The sequence below is a fragment of the Siniperca chuatsi genome, linkage group LG12 (assembly GCF_020085105.1).
Source record: "Siniperca chuatsi isolate FFG_IHB_CAS linkage group LG12, ASM2008510v1, whole genome shotgun sequence".
NCBI classification, from domain to species: Eukaryota; Metazoa; Chordata; class Actinopteri; order Centrarchiformes; family Sinipercidae; genus Siniperca; species Siniperca chuatsi.
This window is the reverse complement of record NC_058053.1, coordinates 25,457,983-25,481,296: the sequence shown is the minus strand read 5'-3', so window position 1 is coordinate 25,481,296 and position 23,314 is coordinate 25,457,983. Positions and strand designations below refer to the sequence as shown.

Sequence of the window (23,314 nt, the reverse complement as noted above, 5' to 3'; positions counted from 1 at the left end):
TCTGATTTGCATACATCAGGTAGGAGCAAAGGTTATCACCCATTCAGCCAGTTTAGATTAGATTTATTTGATGATTTGGGTGCAGTCTTTTACAACTAGCATCAGGAAAACAGCTCAACAATTCAGATGTTTTCAACCTGATTTTTATTTTTATCAAATACTCTTGAAAGGCTGCTGTATACTAGTCAGACAAAGCTGAAGGGTCCATGGCAGTGACTATGGGCAAATTTAAGTGTTTGCAATCTGGGGGGGCAAAATCCAGTCTTCGTTTTGTGCAAAAATGTATTCAAATGTTTATCTGTGAGGCTTTGACAGACTGAGGGAGTCAAATCGAGTGGGTATCTTCCAAAGTTAAGTATAAAATTCCTGAAAATGAGGAAGTTTCCCACTAAATAGTGTAACTTTGGAAGATCTCCACTTGTCAAATACAACAAATCTGGTTTTCATAATCCGGGTAGGATATTAGCGAAACCTGATATCCCCAGCCAGATTTCTCCTAGAGAATCCATTTTGTAAATGGGCTTCTAATTGGCCACCACTATACAGCACCACAAACATGCGATCAGTGGCACAGAGGGTCCCTTTTTGGGTTGGATTTATGGTTCAGGAAAAGACTGAAATACCTGTTTGAGCGCCATGTGAAGTTAGTCTAAATGACAACATTATCTGTGCAATGACACAACATTCAGTAACTTACAGTACAATAAAATATGTTTCAATTACTGTATTTTAGAAATGTTTTGTTCATATCTGGGTAAGCTGCCATATTCACAGTGCTGCAAATGTTATCAGACTTAATTGTATGTAAGTGATAAAACAGAACTGCCTGTAATAATTCCATTGACTTGACAGTTTAAGGTTTTTTGATTATCTAGACAAAGATTTATATTTTCACAGTTTTTAAGTGTTGGCACAGACATTACAGTATATCGTCCATTTGGATGCAGCCATTCTAAGCCATGTGAAATGTGTGTGTATTAGTCTTATTTACAGTTCTGTTGGTACATGTATTTTGTTAACTTGCCACATGGAACCGTGAATTCAAGTTGACATTAATTTTGGTTGACGCACTGTTTTGTGCTAAATTCAGTTGGAAATGGAAATCATGTCCAACAGGTCAAACGGACAGTGTTGCTGGGGTTTGAGAGGGCAGCCTGTTGCACCTCTGACCACACCCAATAGTGATGTCATGGCATACTGACACACCCTGAAGTACACTTTACATCACTGCAGCGAGGTAAGAGGTTAAACCACTGAAGGTCAGCAAAAACTAAAGGTTTCTGCTGGTTCCTCTTTTGATTTGTTTGAGATGTGGAGTGAGTTTGGTAATGTTTTCCTAGGTATTTTACTGCTTTTATCACCTGAATCGTATTTCTTTCAGCAGCTATCCTCCTTTAACACACAACACCTAGAAAAAAATATGATGAACTGCCACTTATTTAAATGAGGCGCTGATCTTTGACCCCCCGTGGCTGGTCATAGCTTTTCTACCTCACTGTAAGGTCTCTGAATCAGAGCATCGGTTAGATTTACAGCTAGATTAAGCTGTATGATCGCTGTGAGGAACTTGCTTTAAAGCCTAGAATGGAAATGGAAATACAGTAATGATCATACAATACAATATGACAGAAGGTGCCACTGTCTGTTTTCACTGTTTCAACCTCTACAGCATGGCCTGATAGGCAGGCTTCTCTTTGGCTCAGTGTCTAAGTAATTATCTGATTATTTCTGCAGAGCGCTGCCAGAGGCTGCGTTGCATTTCCACAGTTTATTGAGATAAGTCGGCCTCAGCGTGCAAGCTTAGCAGATTGGGCTCCAGCTCTGCTGGACGATGACCAGCAAGAGAATCAGCTCTAACAGACATCTCCACTGCAGGACGAGAGCTCCCACACAGCGCTGTGAGGAGGAGGCAACACTGAGGTAAGACACAACGCCGATTACAATGCATGTGACCACACTGAGTCGTTTTAACCTCCTCTGATATCTGATAACTACGAGAAGCATCTGTGCCAGAGTTAGCAGTCATGACACTAAGCAAAAATAAAACCGTTGAGTGTATTATGTATGAGGATACATGGCTTTGGATGCACCATCATCTTTTTGAGTGGGTTAGCAGTTTTCCAAACATTCACATATTTTATAGATAATTCAGAAAAGGAATTATATTGATTGTAATACACATCTTTAATTAGTCTGTTCGTTCTTCTATATTTGAGGCTGTTTTTGTAATTTTCTTAAGAGAAGTGAGTTAATTGTCTTTGGCTGTCAACACTAATTAAATGTGAATTAGTTTGCATGATGACTTTTTTTGAAAATCTACTGGTACCTTGTTGATAACAGTGTAGTGATCTGTCTTTTTCTGCCTTATTTCGGGAATAAATACGTTTTCTGAAATTTACAACTACAAGTGGAGTTGAGATTTTCTCCGCCCCATCTCAGACTTGTTACGAGAACAATTTAAGTTGAAAAGATTTGACAGGAGACTTTTAATCTGTGTTTTCCAGTGCAGGCAAGAAAGCTCAAAGGATGGAAGATTAAAGATAAAGGGTTCACCTTATTTTTCAATGCATGAATGGAATAAGTCAATAAATCTGCATGAGATAACTCCCCATTGCACAAAAAGTTGGCATTTATCAAGCATCCATACGCACTGTATGCAATGAAAAGTCCCACGTGTTCTACAGCCACCTGCTGCTTGTCCACCACGAGGGGTTTGTTTGTATGTATTGTCAGGAGTGGTTATAAATGTATGCACATTCTCAAGCACAACAAGAAATTCATAAATGTGATTTAATGTGTTGAAGTAAGGGTTGATAAATGAGGCCCCAGATCTTCAGACAAAATATAATATTAGGAAAAGGGAACTTGAGTAAACACATTAAAGTGCTTATTTTTCATCATTAAGTTAAACGTGTCAATTATACATGCAAATATTCCTGTTTTCTATTATACAGATGTATGCACTTTTTTTTTTTTTTTTTTTTACTTTCAGTTGTTGCAGGAAGAGAGGAGATGCTGACTCAGCTGGTTTTGGGATGGACTGCCTTGCTCAGTGGCCTCCAGCCGGCTGCTTCCTCTGTCACAAGCAGTGAGTACAAACATGAGACTTGAGATGAAACGAACAGCCCATCCAAGCCAGGTGCAGCTGTAACATGCTGTGAAGTTGGTGCTCAGTTGCCACTTGACAGATTGCGTAGACATCTTCCTCGATGTTGGGGAGTAATGGTGGCCCATCTTCTCTCAGAACAGTGTGGCAAACTTGAACCCATCTGGGACTCAGATTAGTCATCTTGGGGAACACACGTGCCCCCCTTTTCTCCTCTTTCGCCCTGCCCCTCCTGTGTCAGACATGCGGTCAGCTCACACAGCTGCAGAGGACCGTTCACTGGCTGACACTCATGATCTCCTCCCCGTCAGACGTCTGCACACCTGTTCTCAGAGCATTACTTAGTATAAAGTCTGCATTTGATGAACATTTGGATGGTGAGATTTAATAAGGAGGGTTAAATGGTCACAATCTTTAGTCCCACTAGGCGAGGAGAATGAGGGCAGTTACTGCTCTAACTTTCTTCTAAACTGAACTGGATGTGTTTGGCGGTTGTGATTCGAGTGTAGATGCAGCCCTCTAAGATTGGGGCCCCACAGGTTTCACCTACATCAGCTGAGGAAAAAGCTGGCGGAGCTCACGTTATGCAGTAATAATTTGTCATGATTGTGGACCAGATAGGGCCCTGTGCATGGGCGAAGGGTGTGAGACAACGTCTGTAATCAATGTTGTGGTTGCTAAGTACTCAAAACCATGTAAACTAACACGACCTAAACTTAAAGCTTGGAGGAACATTAATGAGTCACTTCAGGGTTTCAGAAAATGTCTTCCATCTGTCTGTCTGTGCAGAATTTCTGTCCGGCAGAGACAGCAGGTGGTCAGCTCGGAAATGTGAAGTCTTCGTCCCTCCTCCTCCTCCACCACCTCTGTTTCCTACAGTCAAATGGAAAGCAGAGCTGATGGTGATGACACACACACACACACACACACACACACACACACACACAACACACACAAATAAATGTGCATTACTGTATCAATGGATAATACCTCTAGGGAAGGGCCAATGTCTGAACTTTTTAAATCCTACACAGAGGGGCTTTCAACTTGAAATGCATTAACTGACCAATTATAATGTGTCCATGGGTAAAACATGCATGCCTTAAAACTAAATCATGCTGATTTGCCTTTAACTCTTCAGGTTGATATAACAGAACACATCACAGGACCGAAAGGGGAAAAGGTACGACCGATGTCGGTTATGAATTCTGGTTCTTTTTGGGACCATAAAACAAGAAATGTGTAATTTAATTTAAGTAGTGACATGCAGAAAAGTAAGGCTAAGCTTTTCTGTGCTCATTCACTGTGACAGTTTTTAATATAATGTTGTCGTAATGTTTTTATTGTGTTTTGTTAGTCGCACTATACAGTACACTTTAATGGTGTTTGTGTTTAAAGGGCTGCAGAGGAACCAGAGGACCCAAGGTACAGTATAACACATTCATGCACACATACACACACACACACACACACACACACACACACACACACACACACACACCACACAAATGCATTAACCTCATATTGCTGCGTGTGCAACTGTGTAAGCATGAAGCTCTTCTCTACAAAATTCTCTTTTTTTTTAGACAGATAGAGATGACTGTATAAACAAAAGGTCATAAAAGGAACAGTTATGTTGTGCCAAACTGTGTGTAATGTGTATTTTAGGGCCAACCTGGTGTGATGGGTCCAGAGGGAGAACCCGGAACACAAGGAGCCATGGGACAGCCAGGTCAAAAGGTCTATCCATGTCACTATCATACGCTGACATACTCTCACATCTAAAAGACAACTTATGTAGTATAACTTAAAAAGGCACACTTATTTGGACGACTACACTGAAAAACATCTTTGGGTTATTGAGTCATTTTGAATCATTCAGGTGTAAATGTTTTCTTCCTGCCGCTGCGGTGATGTGTTTCACCTGTGGGGTGATCTCATTTTGTCTTGTTTCAAGATACTGACACTTGTTACAGAAAACAAACAAACAAAAACACATGTAGAGCCATGAGGACGATCTCTCCTCTCCTTGGATTAGCACAGTTTGAACTATTATATACAATATAATACAATATATTTCAAAAGTCAGAAATGATCCATCCGTGTGAACATTGAGAAATAACGTTTGAGGAAGAAAGTCCTCCACTTTTAGAGTTCTCTTTCACTACCAATATGATTAGTATTGTAAACATTAGATTTGGCAAAAAATAGTATAATTCACTTTACATGCTGTGATCTGATGTTTCCACAGGGAGAGAAGGGTAACAGAGGCTGGAGAGGCCTGTATGGAGACATAGGAACTCCTGGGATGATAAAGGTACATTGTAGCTTTGATTTCTGCTGAACTCATTCAGCCCTCAACTCATAGATTATGTAAATGATCACATTTCCAAATCATATACTACTTGGTTTAGTATTTGTCAGCGACTACGACTGCTACTACTGCCTGGACGTGTTAGTCATCACCACGTTATTTACACACATCGTGACAGAGAAATTAAAGTTATATGGATATATTTACCACTGACCTGATGCATTGTTTGCCATTTGTCCATCATGTGTTTAAATCACACAGAAGAACATGTGAAATCCAGTAAATCACGTAACTCGCACAAGTTTACCAGTAACATTTACTACCTCATCTGCTGCTCAAGTGCAACTTAGAAACATGTGGCATGATAACCTGATGAGGGCTACCTGAATGCACCGCTGGTTGTTATGACAACCGTGCCTTCTTACATTAAATTGTGCAGCGATTTTTGGGACCTAACCTTTTGTTACTTTTTCAAGCAAGAAAGCATGAAAGAAATCAAAGTAGCTATCTGGTTACCACAACTACAACATTGTGTGCAAATACTCAAATAGAATAGTGTGAACTTAACAAGGTACAATGTTGATCTCTAGACAATCAGTGGACACTCCCAGGCTCTGTTTGTTTTTAAGTTTTAAATGTCCAGCACATGTCCATCACAGTGTGTTTGTGTTTCAAGTTGACAAGAATACAGTTTGTTCCTTGTCCTAATGACATGTTAAAGGTTTGATGTTTCTCTGAACTGCAATAATGCCGAATCTCTTAATCTGACCAGTTCACGTGTGGCTGCATCTTTTCTTTCATTCGTCCCTACAGTATTTACCGGTTGGCACACAAAAAAGTGCCACAAAATTTCAAAACCTAAACAAAGATAATTTTGACCCTGGTTGCAAGCAAGACTATTTTACTGCAGGTCATCATGGTTATCCTCTGCTGCGAGGAGTGGAGGAAATACGAATTAGTGCGGCCTGGTGTGCAAAACAACGGTAGTGGAAAAAGTATAGAACTAATTACTCTCGTGTGTGTATTCACAGGGCGATAAGGGGCATAAGGGATTCAGGGTAAGTGACAGTTACGCTGCATGTCTTCTTTTTTGTTTTATACACTTTGAACAACGCTGGCATTTCTAAAGAGCAACACTTATGATTGCCACTTATTTCTCACCTTCTTTTATTTATTTCTGTCTATCCACTAGGGTGATAAAGGTGTGAAAGGACGCAGAGGACCCAGTGGAGAGATGGTGAGGAAAAGGTTTTTCTTTTCTTTCATTTGCTGTTGCTGGAAACGTGACATAATTACACGACTGAGTGAAACTGTTTGTACCAATCAATCTGTGTGTCTCTTTAGGGTGAGCGTGGAATCACTGGAGTGTCAGGAGAGAAGGTAGACAACTGGCTGACATAATAAAGTCCAAAATAAAAGACAGCCGAGAACACTATGAATGTATGTTCAGCTGCGAAAGCATGGTATTCTGTGCTGTGCTGTTCCAGGGCGACCCAGGCCAGTGCGGCGATGCAGGGCAGAAGGGTGAGCAAGGACCCAGAGGAGAGCCTGGAGGCAGAGGAACCATGGTAGGTACAGTATATACAGATGCGTACAAACAGATATATACATATAGAAGGGAACTGACAATACAATCACTGATCGATCTTATTGAATGTATGTTCAAATACTGTCACCTTCTTAGCAAACTAAACATTATTATTGTAAAGGAAGAAGAGAAAAATACTGAACGGTTATCCTGCCAGTCGGTCATCTATAACTCAGTATTACTGCAGTTTGATTGTGATTATTATTTCAAGACTTGTTAAATAATGTATGCCTATTCTTTTTGGTGGTTAAAAATGTTAAATAATAGTTGAGATCTTATAGCAGAGTAGTTATTCATGACACCTTTATAATGGACACTTCTATCAGGCAGGTTGAGACAGGACTCCCCTCAGCCCGAACCTTCAGATCCAAATACAGATATGAGTAATATCTACTTGGCTCAGGCCCCATATTCAAACATTTGCCTCCATTATACTGCAGAGACACAGCTGGTTGTAAGAGGTTGGTATCTCAGTTTGTCTGCCTGCTAACCAGCTAACTGTTTGGTCAATCAGTTATTCAATGAATGAATAAATCATTGTGTGCAGGCATTGAAGGGATCTCGTGGACCTTCTGGAAAGCCGGGTCATCCTGGTCCTGCAGGACTGCCTGGTCTGACTGGAGAGCCTGGACTACCTGGACAAGGTGCGTGACAGCAGGAAGTTTATGGATTAACCAGCAATTTGACAAAATATGACTCCAAATGAGAAAAGTCTCCCAATTTGGAATGACCAGCTCCCTATTCACCACAGTTTGGTCAAAATGACTCTTAATCTCGGTGCGGGTAAGATGTTGGATGTCAGATGTTGGAATCGTGTTTTACGCTGAAAGCCAGAGACCAGAACCAGCAGTTCAGGGGGCATACTCCACTATTAATCCCTCCACTTTTAAAAGAATGAAAAAGATGACATTGGAATCAATTAGTGAGCAAGAGCAGAATTTCTGTTAAAAGGAGAAACTCAGAACAGGAAATATAGCATGAATATTTTATACTGATGGTGTTGTATAGATCAGCTCTGTGGACTTACTGATTATTGATCCCTTGTGTTGTAGTGCACATCCTACCAGGCCTGCAGGGAGACACAGGAAACCGAGGTCCTTCAGCCAAATGCAGCTGTTCACAGGTTCAAAGCCCAGAACGATTGTTGGACAGAGTCCAGACGGTCAGTGTCACACACTGCTGATTGAGACACACGTCTTATTGGTTTTTCAGGTTGATCTTAAAAACAGATACCTTGTATTTTCACTGATCACTACATTGTAGTGACTGTTGTGTTATAATCAACACTTAAATTCACTTGTCTGATGGTGAAGCGTAATGTTAACCTCGGTTCTACTGTTTAAGAAAGGGAATAAATGATCATGAACAGACTCATTAAAAACAGCCAAGCAGTGGGTGTTTTACAGCCACAAGCTGAATTTTATTCCTGTGTAGGTATTTAATATCCAGATGTTAGTGTGATACATTTAAGTTCCAGTTTTGTTCTATTTTAGTTAACAGTATATACAAGTGTGAAATGAAAAGAAGCTTATGTACACAAAAACAGTGGTGACAAAAAGAAGCAAACCCTGCAGCTGTGACACTCAGGTGGCTCAGGTGTTAACATTGCAGTAGCTATGACTTTACTTACCTGTAGCTGCGCAGGTAAAGTGTGGCGTGACAATGGGGCTCCCCCTTGTGGAGAGCGGTGAGTGACTTATAAGCCACTTCCATGAGGTGCTTCACATCTAACAACGCTGGCTGAATAAAAAAAAATACATTTTCAAGTTCTCTGTGTAAAACAGGCTCATATCTGTCTCTCTCCAGATCTTTATTGCAGACGGAGAGAAACAGATGAGGAAGCTGCGGGGGGAGAACGTGATGGTGCTGCGGACAGACAGAAAAGCTCTGTACATCTACACTGAATCTCAATGGATCAATGTACTGGTAACTGCTGCTGGAGAGACATAAAGTGAAGATGTTTTTAGACAGCAGAGATTACAGCTACAAAATTGTGGTTAACCACTGTACATTTTTTACATTTAACAACCCTACACATTGATGATTGCTGAAATTGAGCGAGAGAGTTGGGATGCATTTTTTAATTTTTGCTTAATTTTCAGAGATTTGCTTCAAATGCGCACCAAATTTGGATCCATACATACCAAAGCTATTGTAAGGAAAATGTAGCAAAGGTTATATGTGTTACCAAGGTAATATGTGATCCGTTAAAACAGATGTTTCCTTCATTCTCCAGCCTGTATTAAAGTTTAATAAATAAGTGGGTTCATGTGGTTAAGCCTTCACACTAATGTGTAACTGGAGGTGGCGTGGACAGGGTGAAGGTGTAGTTGTCAGATGAGTTGTAGAGACAGATGTTAATTACAATGACTATGTTCTCTTTATCCTCATTACCTATTCCTCTTTTCATGCTGCTTCCTGTTTGGACCAGAAGGACCCCAGACACTGACCCCACTCCATTCAAGACCGGCTGAAGTGCCCTTGAGCAAGATCCTTAACCCCAACTAGCTCCAGTGGAGCTTCTCAGTGGCCAGCAGCTCAGACTGTGGTTATACTGGGAAGCTTCCAGGTGTGAATGTGTGTAACTTAGTGAGTGTGATCAGATCAAACCTATCTGTGCTAAATAAAGGTTGGTACCTCTAAGAGTTATTACTTTATTGTAATTACATATTTCATTCTTAACTTTAGCAGTTCCTCTAATATGATTTATACATGCATGTACATTGTTCCAGCATGTTTAAACAGCAATGGAAGAAGTATTCAGATCCTTTGCTTAAGTAAAAGTACTAACACCACACTGTGAAAATACTCCACTACAAGTAAAAGTATCTAAGTATTATCAGCTAAATGTACCTAAAGTATCAAAAGTCCTCATTGAGCAGTAAAATGCTCCTGTCACTGTTTTCTTATTATATCTGATGTTTCTGGATTAATATTACTGCTGCAATAATGTATCTGTTGCATTTTACTGCTGTTTAAGGTTGAGCTCATTTTAACTACTTTTATATACTGTTGGGTAGTTTTAATCTACAGCAATGCATCATGGTCTATAAGATCATCATATGTTTGTAGTGTCGCTGTCCTGTGAGAACCACGTATCTCTACAAAGTCAACTTTTCATGAGCTCAGAGAAACAGCCTGTTTTCAGCTCTGTGACGATGCATTTTCCTGCTGATCCGAGGGGGGGTTAAAGAGTTTATTTAGCTCAACAAGTAGGAGAGTTTTCTCAACCCATAAAGGAAAACTTCATCCTTCAGTTCATCACAAACATTCACATTCAAAATCACCAAATTTGGAAATACATGGTTTTCACTGGACAGGAAGGGTATGAAAAAATGTCATCTGAAAAGTAACTAGTAACTGAAGCTGTCAGACAAATGTAGTGGAGTAAAAAGTTCAATATTTGCCTCTGAGATGTAGTGGAGTAGAAGTATGAAGTTGCATAAAATGGAAATACTGTAAAGTACAAGTACCTCGAATTTATATTTAAGTTCAGTACTTGAGCAAATGTACTTAGTTACATTCCACCACTGTATTTTTCATTGTAATGTTTTCCTCTAGTTTGATTTCATGAATCCAGAATGCAATATTTATTTAATGTATCGCCTGGTATATGATGCTGCTGCTGCTGCTGCAGTGATCCAGCTCCCACGGAAAGATAAATAAAAATCAGATTACCATCTGTTACGTCGATATCACACTGTCATATTGAAGTTGTAATTCTTGGGTTTTCCATTATTTAGTCTCCGTCTTTAGTGCTCAGTGCTCAACTGATTAAATGGAAGACTCTCACAGTAAGGACAAAGGGTCTGAATATTTCACTAACAAGTTAGTACTCACTTGAAAAAACATGGCGATTTAGCAGGAAGTGCTGCATTTTACACGCCTTTGAACAAAAATAGACGTATTTGTCGTATTTAGTCACTTAAGCAACATGGCAAACAGCAAACTCATCTATAAGATGCAGTGTGCATCGCTCAGTGGAAGTATTCAGATCCTTTACTTAAGTAAAAATACTCTGTTACAAGTAAAAGTCCTGCATTGAAATGTTACTTATGTAAAAGTATGTAAGTATAATCTGGAAAATGTGCTTAAAGTATTAAAAGTAAAAGAACTCAAAGCAGAAAAACGTCCCCTGTGACTGTTGTACTATTATATATTATATCATTAGATTATTATTACTTATTAATGTAAAAGCAGGATGTTACTGTTGTAGCTGGTTGAGGTGGAGCTCATTTTGAACTATTTTGTATCGGACTGCAGCTAATGATTATTTTCATTATGGATTAATCTGCTGAGTATTTTCTCCCTTGATCGATCGATTGATTTGTTTGTAAATATTCTGAAAATAGTGAGAAATGGCGTCACAATGACCCAGAGCCCAAAGTGACGCCTTCACGATGCTCGTTCTGCCCATCCAACAGTCCAAACCTCACTAATTGATTAATCGTTTCAGCTGTCCTTGTATATAATGTTGGGTAGTTTAATTTGTAAAAAAACAAACATTTTACTTACTTTCTTATACTCCTCTGTGTATTTTAGAAGCTCTGTGGATGCAAAAACTAAAGCTGTCAAATAGTTACACAAGTGGTGAAGCAGAAAGTTCCATATTTCCCTCTGACATGTAGTGGAGTAGAAGCAGAAAGTGACATGAAAAGAAAAGACTCCAGTGAAGTATAAGTAGTACACCTCAGAGTACAGTACTTTAGGAAATGTACTTAGTTACATTCCTCCACTGGCATCACTTGGATGAAGAGATGAGTGACCAGTAGTTATTCATTTTAAAGGAGCTTGATTGTCATGTTTCTTATGGCTTATTGGTAGGATACATGCAGGTGACGAATAGCATCCGTGAGACAGCCTTCAATTACAGTACAGTGTTGATTTGAAGTTCATCTGTGATTTCCTAAAATTCTAGGCAAAATCAAAGGAGGGTTCACTCCCAGGTGGCGCTGACAGTAGGTGGCGATCTACCAGGAGCACAGCAGGAACACACGGGGAGGATGCCGTGCAGGAGTCCCAGGTGCGCTCAGCAGCAGGTGGCCGTGCAGGAGTCCCAGGTGCGCTCAGCAGCAGGTGGCCGTGCAGGAGTCCCAGGTGCGCTCAGCAGCAGGTGGGCCGTCCGCAGCCCGCCTGGCGCTTGTGGATTTAGCCTCCGGAAGGTGAAGTTTAAGAGAGCCTCTGTCATATGTTCCTCACATCAAACAGGTGAGTCAGTTATGATTTATAAACCTGTTTTTCGCCATTTTTTCGGCTTTGTGTAGAGCTTTGGGTTACAGAGGGCGGTTATTTGTGCGTAAAATGGGCTGGGTAGAACTTTTATCGGTTACCCAGGTCACTTAATATTGGCTACTTATGTGCAATTTCTACTTGGGTGTTTGCTTTGCTCTGCTGATAATTTTCTCCATTAATCGATTGATTGTTTGGTTTGTAAAAATTCTGTAAAATGTCGTCACAATTACCCAGAGCCCAACGCGACACCTTCACAAGGTTTGTTTCCTCCAACCAACGGTCCAAACCCAAAACTATTACAAATCAATGAAAATCACTGAAAGGAAAAGCAGCAAATCTTCACATTCAGAAGCTGGAACCATGAAGTGTTTTTACATGAAAATTACTTAAAGATAAAATAGTTGCTGATTAATTTTCTGCCAGTCGATTAATCTACTAATTGTTTCAGCTGTACTTGCACATTTTCATATGTTTTGTGTGTAAAAATCTTACTTTGTAAAGTAACTAAAGCTGTCAGATAAATATAGTGGAGTAGAAGTATAAAGTGGCATAGGAAGGAAATACTGTATAAAAAGTAATGACAGAAAATGACAGTTCCTCCCATACTTTGGTTTATGACCAATACCTGTTAAACTACAATACATTCCAGTACATTCATCAGTCTCAGCTGTGCATTGCAAATAGCATGCTAACATGCCAACTAATGGTGAACATAGTAAACATTAGAGCTTAATTGATTGGTTGATTATTTGATTAATTAGTCAATTGCCAGAGAATCAGCAACAATTTTGATAACTGATTCTTCAAGTCATTTTTTCAGCACAAAATGCCAAAATTCACTCGTTCCAACTTCTTTGTGAATATTTTCTGGTTTTCTTTGTCCTCTATGACAGTAAACGGAGTATCTCTGGCTTTCGGACTGTTGGTCAGACAAAACAAACAATTTGAATACAGCGGCTTGGGTTTTTCATAATTCACTAAAAGCAGCAAATCCTCACATGAGAAGCTGGAACCAGAGACAGTTTGATGATATATCTGCTTGATAAATGACTTCAATGATTAATTAATTCTCTTTTTTTTTTGTTAAGTTGCAGCATAATTTGTAGTCTCTTCTCACTTAGCTATAGTAAAGCAAAGCTATAGTAGGGCTTCTCAATATCTGCATCGTTTTCAGTGTATGAGTCATTAGGATCACAGTCTCTACAGAAACAGCTGTTACCAGTCTTTTAGCACTCTCTCTGTTGCTCTGTTGTAAGCTGTTACAGTCTTTGGTCTGCATTTGTTGTTTGCAGCTTCCTGCGCTTCGTTTTCCCACCTGCTGTTGTCCACCTGTGTGTTGGTCCACACTAGTGAGCTTGCTGTCCTTCTGGTCCACTTGGTTGGCTTACTGTCTTTCTTTCTGTCAGCTCAGGAAGGGCAAGGCTTGGCGCTGTGTTTTGGCATTAGGTAGTGTGAAAAACCTGTTGTTAAAGGCAGATCTTGGGACAATTATTTTTAAATGTCATACCGAACCTAAAAATCTGGTGGCATCACAAGTTGTGCTCCAGCAACATTATTCATTTTAGTTGGCAGAAGTCAGAGGTCATAAATAAGTCTGACTAACTTGAAATTTTGCACAGTTCATCCTAATAGCGCCCTAATATTCCTGGACAGGATTCAGGTATTCTCATGGCCATTACCAGTCGTTTTCACAGAAGACATTTTGACATGTCACAGTAGGAATAGCACAGGACTAAATAATAAAAGAAATGCTGGTTAATTCCACTTAACTCCATTTAGAGCAGAGCCCTTGTTAATGTTACTAACACCTGCCTATTCTGATCTGCTTCCAGATGCTGATGTTCCTCAACATTTTCTCTTTTTGAACACCGTCTTCCCCCAAAATGCATCAATATTAGAGTCCTTCCCCATGTATGATACCATAGCTACGCAACATGATCTTGGTTTGAACATTTTATTTAACATAAGCGTCTGAGCAAGAAACCAGGAGATTATCTTTGTTTTTTTGATGCCTCACGCAAGTGTTTACTGAGAATGTTAGACACAATGTCTGTCTGACCTTTAACCTTTTATAATTTTATGTAGACTTCCGCTTCATATGGTTCCTTCAAGTGAGATTGAGTCCATTTGAACAACCTACTGATATTGCAACTTTAGAATTTCAGATAGCTTAGAGTTCACAAGTAGTGATGTATACAGTTTTTAAAAAATGTTGGAGCCCTTTGAAAGTAACTTCAATTTAAAACGTCTTTTGTCTGCTCTTGTTCCTGAACAAAGACTGAAAATGTAATTGAAATGTAAAAACACCATATTTAAAAAAAACAAGGCAACATCCATCGTTGTTGTGAGCAACAGTTTTAACTACTTGAAAGCCAAGAACAACATAGACTCAAGTTCCCTTGTTGAAAACACAACCCCACAAATTCAACTTGAAGGCAGTACTACTTTCATATTTGCCAAGAGCTAGTATGCTGTCAGGGGCTGGGCAGTCTGACTGCACCACTGCATGCATCATCAGACATCACAAAAGGCTTAAAGACAATTCACAACGACTTGAACATAGTGCGATGCCATACCTCTGCCCAACCCACAGCTTCTCAATGCCTGAAAGTCCGTCCTCCACACTTTTCAATGCCCAAATTTCCAAAGCCTGGGAACAATCAAATTAGATGTGTGGAAAAATTTTACAATGTGCACTTCGGTTTGACTCATTTTTCTCATTTATTTTAAATGCAACAGCAGATCTGACACCAAAACAGCCGTGTGCTCTGCTGGGTGTCCTTTAGCAAGACATTTCAAGACATCGATCAGTTTTAAACTGTATGTTGTTCTTGAGTGTCACTGAAATACACCATGATGTAGGCCTAGTGATTATTTTCCTGCAGGGCAGTGGGCATAGGAAGTAGCCTACTTCTCTTGGGTGACTTCTCTCCTCCAACAATATCACAAAACAGACACATTTGATGTTATAACTAATTGAAATCATTTTGTAACCATAATTATACATTCAAATTAAATCAGAGTACTTCAAAAACAAATGATTGCACATTAAAAATCAAAGCTGGGGCAGAATATTTGGCATCTGGCCGTTGCACTGGTGATGTCATGCAGATCATTTTAATCTAGTGACTGCAAGGATGATAAAAACGAGAAGGTAGATACAGACCAAAGTTAAGCTGCACATAATAATTATATAACTATGACCAGAAAATGTATTTAGAAAAACTTTACCTGCTCATCTGGACACAGTTTTTCTTCTTTAAAATGACAAACCATGTTTCTGTAACTATGAGTGTGGAAGGGTGCTTGGATGGAGCAGCAGACTAGTTACCTACTTAACTGACTGGGTTTATCAAGCTGGCTATCTAATCTGATGCAGCCGCCCAACTGAAAGATACCATAGTGACTACCTAACTGACTAACAGACAAGATTTTTTCAAACATGTTGCTAAAAAACAGAATCATACTGACTTACTAACTAGATAGCTAATTCCCAAAGTGTATCCATTAGGCATCCTTCTTTAAGTGCCACTGCTTTTAGAGTGCTTGCAACTGCCTCCTGGCACCAGGTTCAGAAACAGAGGCAAAAAAAACAAGTTACCCCAAGTAAGAAATAAAGAATTATAACTGGATATGGGAGCTCAATGGGGTTGCAACCGTAAAGAGACTCCTATTTTGCCTGAGGCCTCTGGGCATGGCCACTCTCTGATACTATCACTGAAGGGCGCTAGAGTAAAATTGTTAAAATTGTGCACATAGTGGCTGTAAGTGTTGGTTAACAATTTTACCGCAACTTGTTCTAATACCAGCTGTCATGATGATTTTCAGAATCACTATTCCATTAATAAGAAATTAAGGTTAGTAGACAAGTATGTTCTCTTGCCTGAAAGTTGTCTAAGCCTATCACTCTCACCCATGTTAGTTGCTGCTTGTTGTCCCATATCAGATCCTCCCAGGCTTCTTTTTGCCCAAATTTGGATTTTCTGACAAAAATGGCAGTGTGTGAATGGTAAACCTAAACCCCTGGCTACAAAATGTCAGAAAGCTAATGGTTGACATCACAGAAGTTACAGTTGCGGGTTCCTGCGGGGTACGATGTTACCACGCACCTGTGAGCAGTTTGAGCATTTAATTTTTCAGGCACTTGTTTCCAGGGTGTCGCTTGGGCTTCTCTGACCATTTAAGATGCTAAGTGGACACACATCCTTTTTAATAACTAACTAGCAAAGTGACTGACCAGTCGTTAAGATGACAAACAAGTGACTGATTTATTAACTAGCAAATTGATGATCACCTTCTTTCTGACAGAGTTCATCGTAGCTGAATAGCTGCTTGGTCTACTAGATATCAAACTACCTAATTAACTGAATGACTTACTGATGAATTAACAGAATAGAGTCTGTTTCAACAAGGTGGTAATCAAGTCTGTGTCCAAGTTGGTTTGTTGTTGCTTGCTGACTGACTTGCTAAGGCTGTGCTCAGATTAAAGGAGGTTCTGGTTGACTCTCTGTGGTCATGATAATGCAAAACGGATTGATATTAACAAATCGAAATCTGAATGGGTTATTTGGACAGCTGAGATGAGGGAAAGGCAGGTCTAGAAGTGCAAGCAATGTCCTGATGGCCCCCAAGACATGTAACTTGACAGAGGGAAGGGAAGAAGTGATAACTGGTGTATAGTTCCCTCTGGTGTAATAATTGTAATAATAGTGTGTGATTCCATTTGATTTCAAAACTGGTTAGGATTTCAAAACGGCTGTAATCTGAGCACAGCTTTACTGGCTGATTCTCTAGTTGACTTACAAGAAGTATTTGTTCAATCAGTGTGCATTTAAGTATTAAGTCTTGTCCCTTGGAAGTCACCAACCAATCAGCCATGAAGCTCTAAATGTAAAGGATTTGATGAAATAATAAAACTAGCTGTATGCTAGTTTCATAACCCAGATCAAAACTGACATATTGAGAATACAGACCCACATCCAGTCAAACTCGTTCTTTTGACACTTTTTAAAAACTTAAAATAATTATAATAACAATATCTTTCCAATATTAAATAATCTTATATAAAACGACACACAAAAAATTTGAAATAAATGGCAATGCTCCCATCCCCCTAGTTCATACAACATACATTTCTATACACATCATCACACTTTCGTATCTCTTGTTCCTTCCATTAATGGCTCCTTCCCTTCATCAGTAACATTACTTCCATTGCCACGGCTCCATGCAGTACCAGTTATTTTGCAGCAAATTGTCTCTGTTGCTGTTGTCGTTCAAGTCTCGTCTTGTATATTTCAATGCAAAGCTGCACAGACATTGTGAAAAAAGCTTGATAGGTGATTTTTCTGGCTTGCTTGTATACAGATATATATATATATATATATACATATATATATATTTTTACTCATGTCATTGGATTAAACATGTATTGGTAATGATAGTAATGAGGATGATAGTAATAATGAGGATAATAGGAACAATCATAATCTGATATTAAGTGTAGGAAAGACGGCTTGCTACTTGCTTGGAATCCAAGGGTGGATGGTTTAGGATGAGGAGAGACGGACAAGTCAAGACAGACATTGATTATTTCTTCTCTGCAGGAACGATGAGACCTAAATAGTCAGTTCAGTTCTTTAGGCTCCACCCAGTGTCCTCGCTCCCTACCAGTCACTGGTCAGTTTGGTGCTTTGGTCCCGTTTTGGAGGAGCGGGAGGTGGGCCTCGCCGCAGCGTTGCATAGCCTGAGATGTTGGCATGTTTAGTGGAGTGGGAGTGTGTGTGGTGGCGCGATAAAGTGTGGGAGTGTCCTCGGACACCCTGCTGTTGCTGCTGCAGGAGCTCAGGGGGAGGAGGCGGTAGGAGTGCCATGTCGTCCATGGTGCCCATAGGCTCCATCTTAGAGGAGGAGATGAGGTGGGAAGAGGTGAGTGAGCCATGGCGAGACACCGACTTCCTCTTAAGGGTGCGGTTGAGGTCTTCCAGGAAAAGAGGCTTTAGTGCCAGGGAGCTCGGTCCTGGTGATTTTGGGGAGGTTGGGGGGATAGGAGAGGAGGAAGAAGAATAAGAGGACAGGGAGGGAGGTGGGGTCTGGGACAGGGGAGGCGGTGAGAGGGGCATTGAAGTTGTATTGTCATACTGGATTGTGTTGCTGGTCCGCCGGTTCAGTGTTGGAGGCGGGACTGCCCCCTTTTTCAGTGAGCCTTGTTTCCATGATGACGACACGGAGGAGGTTGCCAACTGTTGAGGCGGCTGCATCTGAGGCTGTGGGTTCACCACGGCAACCTTTGGGGGGTGATGGAACTCTGATGGGTGGGGAGGAGGAGGGAAAAGCTCAGAGTCACTGGGGGGAGGCGGGAAGTAGTCAGGTGATGAGTCGAGGTGAGGAGGCTGGGAGGGGGGAGGTGGGGGAGGAGGGGATGGAAACTCAGAGGGCTGATGGTGCTGGCCCGTTTGCAGGCCCTGGAGCGCCAATGGGAGGTTCGCCAAGTTCAGCTTCCCCGGCTTAGGGAGTGGAGCAGGAAGCGCAGAGGAATCTTTTGAAGGAGACCCAGTCACTGACGAGGAGCTGGACGAGGTACCTGTTTGAGGAGCTTGGCCAAATTTGTTGACCAGGCTCTCCACCTTCTTTGGCCTCTCATCTTGGGTCTCGCCTGATGAACTGCACCTGATGGAGGAGGCTCTCTGTGGGGCTGGTGGAGGGCCCCGCCTGGTGGATCCTGTGGATGAGGTGGAAGGCGACTTCTTTATGGGGGAGCCCGTCTTGGAGGAGGATGAAGAGGGGGGAGGAGGAGGGAAATCTCCTAGGGAGCTGTCAGGAGGAGGTGGGGGGAACTCTGGGGACTGTGGAGCCACAACGCCTCCTGGCTGCCACTTTGGTTTGGCCTTGACCGCTGGAGGAGACTGAGGAGCAGTGAACTTAGATCCTTCCATGGAGTTGGAGGCAGGTAGAGAGGAAGGAGCAGAGTTTCCTGGGAACTGATTGACAATCTGTTTGACCAAAGAGGAGGTGGCAGCTGCGATGGAGACAGAAGAAGAGGAGGAAGAGGGAGAGAGGGCAAGGTTTTTGGAGGAGAGGCTGTGCTGCTTTGGCAGAGTGGGAGGTGGCTGATTTGGGGAATGTCCTGTTGAGAAACTTTGCTGCTTTTTAACTGGTCCGTGGCTGCTGTGGGGCTGTGTTGGTGACACAGGTGAGAGGGCAATTGGAAGGGAAGAGGGACCAGAGGGTTTGGGAGCAGTTTGAGGGGGAAAACCACCAGCAAAGGTTTTGGGAGGTGCAGGGGGGGGTGCATTGGGGGACAGAGGCTGGAGAACTTGCAGGGAGGTAGGAGGAGAAAGCTCAGGTGGAGGAAGAGGAGAATTATCCTCAGCCACAGTTTGGCTGAAGTCGTACACCATGTTGGGAAACTTCTGTGCCAGGAACTGCTGGAGGCCACTGTTAGAGAGTTGAGGGCAGGAGTTGGGGATGGGCTCTGGGGGGGGAGGTGGAGGCAACCCATTGGCCTCCAGGCTCTCCGGTGGAGGAGGCGGCAGGTAGCAGGGCTCCTGCAGGTCGTCCTCCAGTGGGGGTGGCGGCGGGAGAGCAGAGGGGCTTGATGGACCAAATTTAAGTGCGGCCATGGCTGAGCCAGGAGCTGGCACCGTGGGTGGAGGAGGAGGGGGAGGAGATGGTGGTAGTGGAGGGGAGGTGCTGTAAGCAGCTGGGAGGGTATTGTAGTTGGATTTGGTAGATTGGATGGGAAGGGCAGGTGGGGCGGCTCCTGCCGGCTGTGTCCTGGATTGGTTCTGGCTCTGCAGGCGAGCCAGCGTGCTGTACTTAATGTATGAGGAGGTAGGTGCTGGCTGATGGGCCACACTTGCGATGGGGGGAGGCGGAGGTGGAGGAGGCGAGGGCGGTGATGGGGAGGAATCCTCAGATGGGACGAGGCCGTCGGTGTAGCTGGTCCGGGAGGGTGGGGTCTGAGAGAGAGGGAGGGGCTGTGGGGAGAGGGAAGGTATCTGGACAGGGATAGGCCTACTGATAGGGTCGATCCTCATCATCTAGAGAGAGAAATGGACAGGAGTGAGAGAAGAGAAAGAGGGAAATGAAGAGAGGTAGGTAGAGAAGGAGGTTGAGATTCACAAGAGAAACAAAATTACAAAAAGTAACAACTCTAACATTGTCATGTTTCTGAAACCACACAATCCAAGACAAGATGCAGGAAATCAAACAGCAAACCAGTGCAGTCTGAGAACACACAGCTATTTAAACTCCAATTGAAGACAAAAATTTCTCCTCCATTGAAAAAACTCTCCTACAATAATCACCTTGAGGATGAACTTGACATTTATTTGAGCATTGTCAATTTTTCATTGCCAGCCGCAAGGAAACCGAAGGAGGTACTATGGATCGACTAAGGCCAGTCCATCTATCCCTTCATTTTCTTTGTTTAACTCTTGAAACCAATGCTTAACTGGTTTTAAATGTTGTCAATTACTTTATGAATGTATACTAATGTTTGTGTGGGGGTGCTCAGTCATTAGTTTAACTGCAGTTTGTTTTAGGATGGGTTTAAACCTGTGTTGTCTGGAACATAATCACATGGTCTCTTAAACCCCATTGCTGTGTCCTCAGACAATTAAACAGACCATTATGCTGGCTGCAGTTTAGGTTCACAGCTGAACCTGTGCTCGTTTAGACACAGCAATCAGGTCCAGTGTAGCAAGGCGCTGCGTTTTTAACCCCTGCAAATTCCAGATTAGCTGGACCCGTTCGAAAACCGCAGCTATGATGCTAAGTGACAGATCAACAGCCCCTGTCAGACTGCCTTTTAGTGGTATCAAACAGGCTCTGAACTGTTTTGTAAACTGGATCTAAAATGTAACAAAGGTGCTCCTAATGGTGTCAATCTGGTTGAAAATGTGTCCAACTAGTTGTAGGCTAAACAGTGTAAATTTCTGTTATTTGTTGGTTAGGACATTCCATCACACCACGAGGTTAGAACAAATCAACAGTTTAGCTGCAGCCATTTAAAAACAGGGATACAGTACACCAGACAACTCCCATTTCGAAGACAAGTTCACCTCAAACTTGTCATGACATGAAATGAACCTTGATATACATTTATCCATTATGTTAAACAAACTGATTTGATTTTTGTTTGTGTTGGTGGTTGCCGAGCTTCTGATGATCAACAACCACAAGTATTCGTTCATCCTGATTTAATGTACGCTATCAGTAGTTGTAAATAGCCACACCGGAGATACAGTCAAGTGTTTTGCAGCTTGTTAACTATTTGCCGTGTTTCTAATATAAATATCTCTTGTAAATCTTTTGTCCAATGAACACTTGGTGGATTAATATCTTCCCAAATCGTTTATAGATTTGAAAGTCACCTGAACTATTTGAATCAACATTGGAAGCCCGCATTCCAGGTCAGATAAATTCATATGCGGCTCAACAGCAGAAAACAAAATTAGAACACCTACAAGATCTAACAAATTAAATATATCCTTAGTGAGACATTTTTTAAACATTTTGTTACAAGTGTATTGATGTAAATCTAACATTTTGATTTGTCTGTTTATATTCTGCAGAGTGAGACAGGCAAATGTGCAGATCATCAGCTGAGGGTTTGATGTGAATATAACAGTGTTTATGCTAAGCTACTTAATGTAACGGGACATTTTATTGTGCAAATCAAGCATTATATTGTCTACCCCTGTTATGCTCTCTAAAGCACTAGACAGTGAACACATCTTGCATAAATTGCCTCAGATTATGGGGACATGAAATTGGCATTCATATCCATGGCAAAGAGTGAAGTCTAATAGCACATTATCCCCTCAGAGTAGAATTCTTGTAGACTTGACATGATGACATCGCTCACGTCAGAGACATCGCAGTACATACGGCTAGTCTGCAATTCCAAAGGGCATGGAGATTTAGAGCATTAGCTAGCGCTGCATCCACAAAGGGGATGTAACTATACCTGTCAAATTATGGTAGTGTGAAAACTGGTTCAAACCCAGGTCACTTAAAAGCACCAACATAAACAGCTTAGTGTTTTAAAGGCTGCAGCCAAACTGTTGACATGCCTGTTACGTCACTTCCTGTCTAACCTCCACTCCCTCCTCCTCCTGCACAAAGAGGAACTGGCATACGTCCCTTCACCTTTGACCGCTGGCAGGGAAGCAGAGATGAAATATGGGAAATGTAGTAAACAGTACAATGACAGGAAAGGATAGGCCAGTGTGTTTGTGCATGTTCACACCTCTCCTTGTGTTCCTCTCCTCCAGGCATCGGAGAAGATGGAGCTGACGACACTCTGGGAGCGGGTGTGGCCTGATGATGTCATCTCTGATACGCCACTGTCTGATTGGCTGGAGTGGTTGGACTGGGACTCTGGGGTGTGGACACAAAAGCAGAAATAAGTTTTTCTTTTACTACTTATAATGATGCTTATTCTATTTTTGGATATTATTAATATTGATTAATTACTGTGGTTCACTTTTGCTGCTTTGTATAACCTGTAGAAAACCTCTAAAAATCAAACATTTGGCCCTAGAACTTTCCACAGAATTATCTCAACCAAAGCAGACTGATAGACCTGGAAGGCTGGAGGAGCTGGATCCTGACTTGATGGAGGAAGAAGAGAGGGACGACCAATCGTAGGCCGCCTCCGTCCTCCTCATTGCCTCCTGGAAGTTGATGTACAGCTGCTTCCCATACTGATAGACAGACGGACAACAGGTATTGGCAGATATGCAACTACATGGCAACAAACACATTAACTGCAGCGAAGCAATCCGTTTCTGCAAGGATTTAATAGTGCAGCATGGAGACTGTTAGTGTATGAATAACAGTGTTTCTACAGGATCGGGCAGCAACATTTTATGTTTTACTACAGGACAATTTTTTACCTTGGCAATGCGAATACTGTTGATCCATTGTTGGAGGGTTCTGACATCATCACAGCAGAGGTACTTGACGTACTGAGACTTCTTCTGGATCTGAGGGTGCTACACACACACACAGTATTAATCTACAGGATACTTACTAGTTGTGTTATTACTACTAGTACTATTACTAG

The 23,314-nt window shown here is 41.6% G+C and overlaps 2 protein-coding genes across 7 annotated transcripts in view; one reads left to right on the top strand and one right to left on the bottom strand.

The window, feature by feature from the left end:
* Positions 1 to 105: 105 nt before the first annotated feature.
* LOC122885035 (acetylcholinesterase collagenic tail peptide-like) lies at positions 106 to 23,271 on the top strand. 4 transcript variants are annotated; one of them, XM_044215631.1, is made up of 18 exons: positions 106 to 1,920; positions 2,993 to 3,088; positions 3,896 to 4,008; positions 4,248 to 4,289; positions 4,505 to 4,531; positions 4,775 to 4,846; positions 5,358 to 5,423; positions 6,452 to 6,478; positions 6,613 to 6,657; positions 6,765 to 6,800; positions 6,908 to 6,988; positions 7,556 to 7,652; positions 8,061 to 8,170; positions 8,815 to 8,934; positions 9,440 to 9,637; positions 11,927 to 12,216; positions 22,521 to 22,631; positions 22,790 to 22,814. In XM_044215631.1, the coding sequence occupies exons 2-15, from the start codon at positions 3,013 to 3,015 to the stop codon at positions 9,455 to 9,457; spliced, it is 930 nt and encodes a 309-aa protein (XP_044071566.1). In that variant the 5' UTR covers positions 106 to 1,920; positions 2,993 to 3,012; the 3' UTR covers positions 9,458 to 9,637; positions 11,927 to 12,216; positions 22,521 to 22,631; positions 22,790 to 22,814. The 4 variants fall into 4 exon arrangements, 2 of the variants coding, with proteins under 2 accessions (XP_044071566.1, XP_044071565.1); XM_044215630.1 differs by lacking the exons at positions 11,927 to 12,216; positions 22,521 to 22,631; positions 22,790 to 22,814 and having other exon boundaries at positions 8,815 to 9,653; XR_006380035.1 differs by lacking the exons at positions 106 to 1,920; positions 2,993 to 3,088; positions 3,896 to 4,008; ... (10 more) ...; positions 8,815 to 8,934; positions 9,440 to 9,637 and adding exons at positions 11,488 to 11,828; positions 23,132 to 23,271 and having other exon boundaries at positions 22,790 to 22,974.
* Positions 14,577 to 23,314, bottom strand: part of LOC122885034 (ras-associated and pleckstrin homology domains-containing protein 1-like) — a 67,936-nt gene continuing 59,198 nt past the window's right edge. For all 3 annotated transcript variants that reach the window (XM_044215626.1, XM_044215628.1, XM_044215627.1), the window contains 4 exons: positions 23,145 to 23,243; positions 22,832 to 22,952; positions 22,496 to 22,626; positions 14,577 to 20,282 (listed from right to left, as the gene is read on the bottom strand). In XM_044215626.1, the coding sequence (XP_044071561.1) occupies positions 17,907 to 20,282; positions 22,496 to 22,626; positions 22,832 to 22,952; positions 23,145 to 23,243 (2,727 nt within the window). In that variant the 3' untranslated portion in view covers positions 14,577 to 17,906. The remainder of the gene's footprint in view (positions 20,283 to 22,495; positions 22,627 to 22,831; positions 22,953 to 23,144; positions 23,244 to 23,314) is intronic.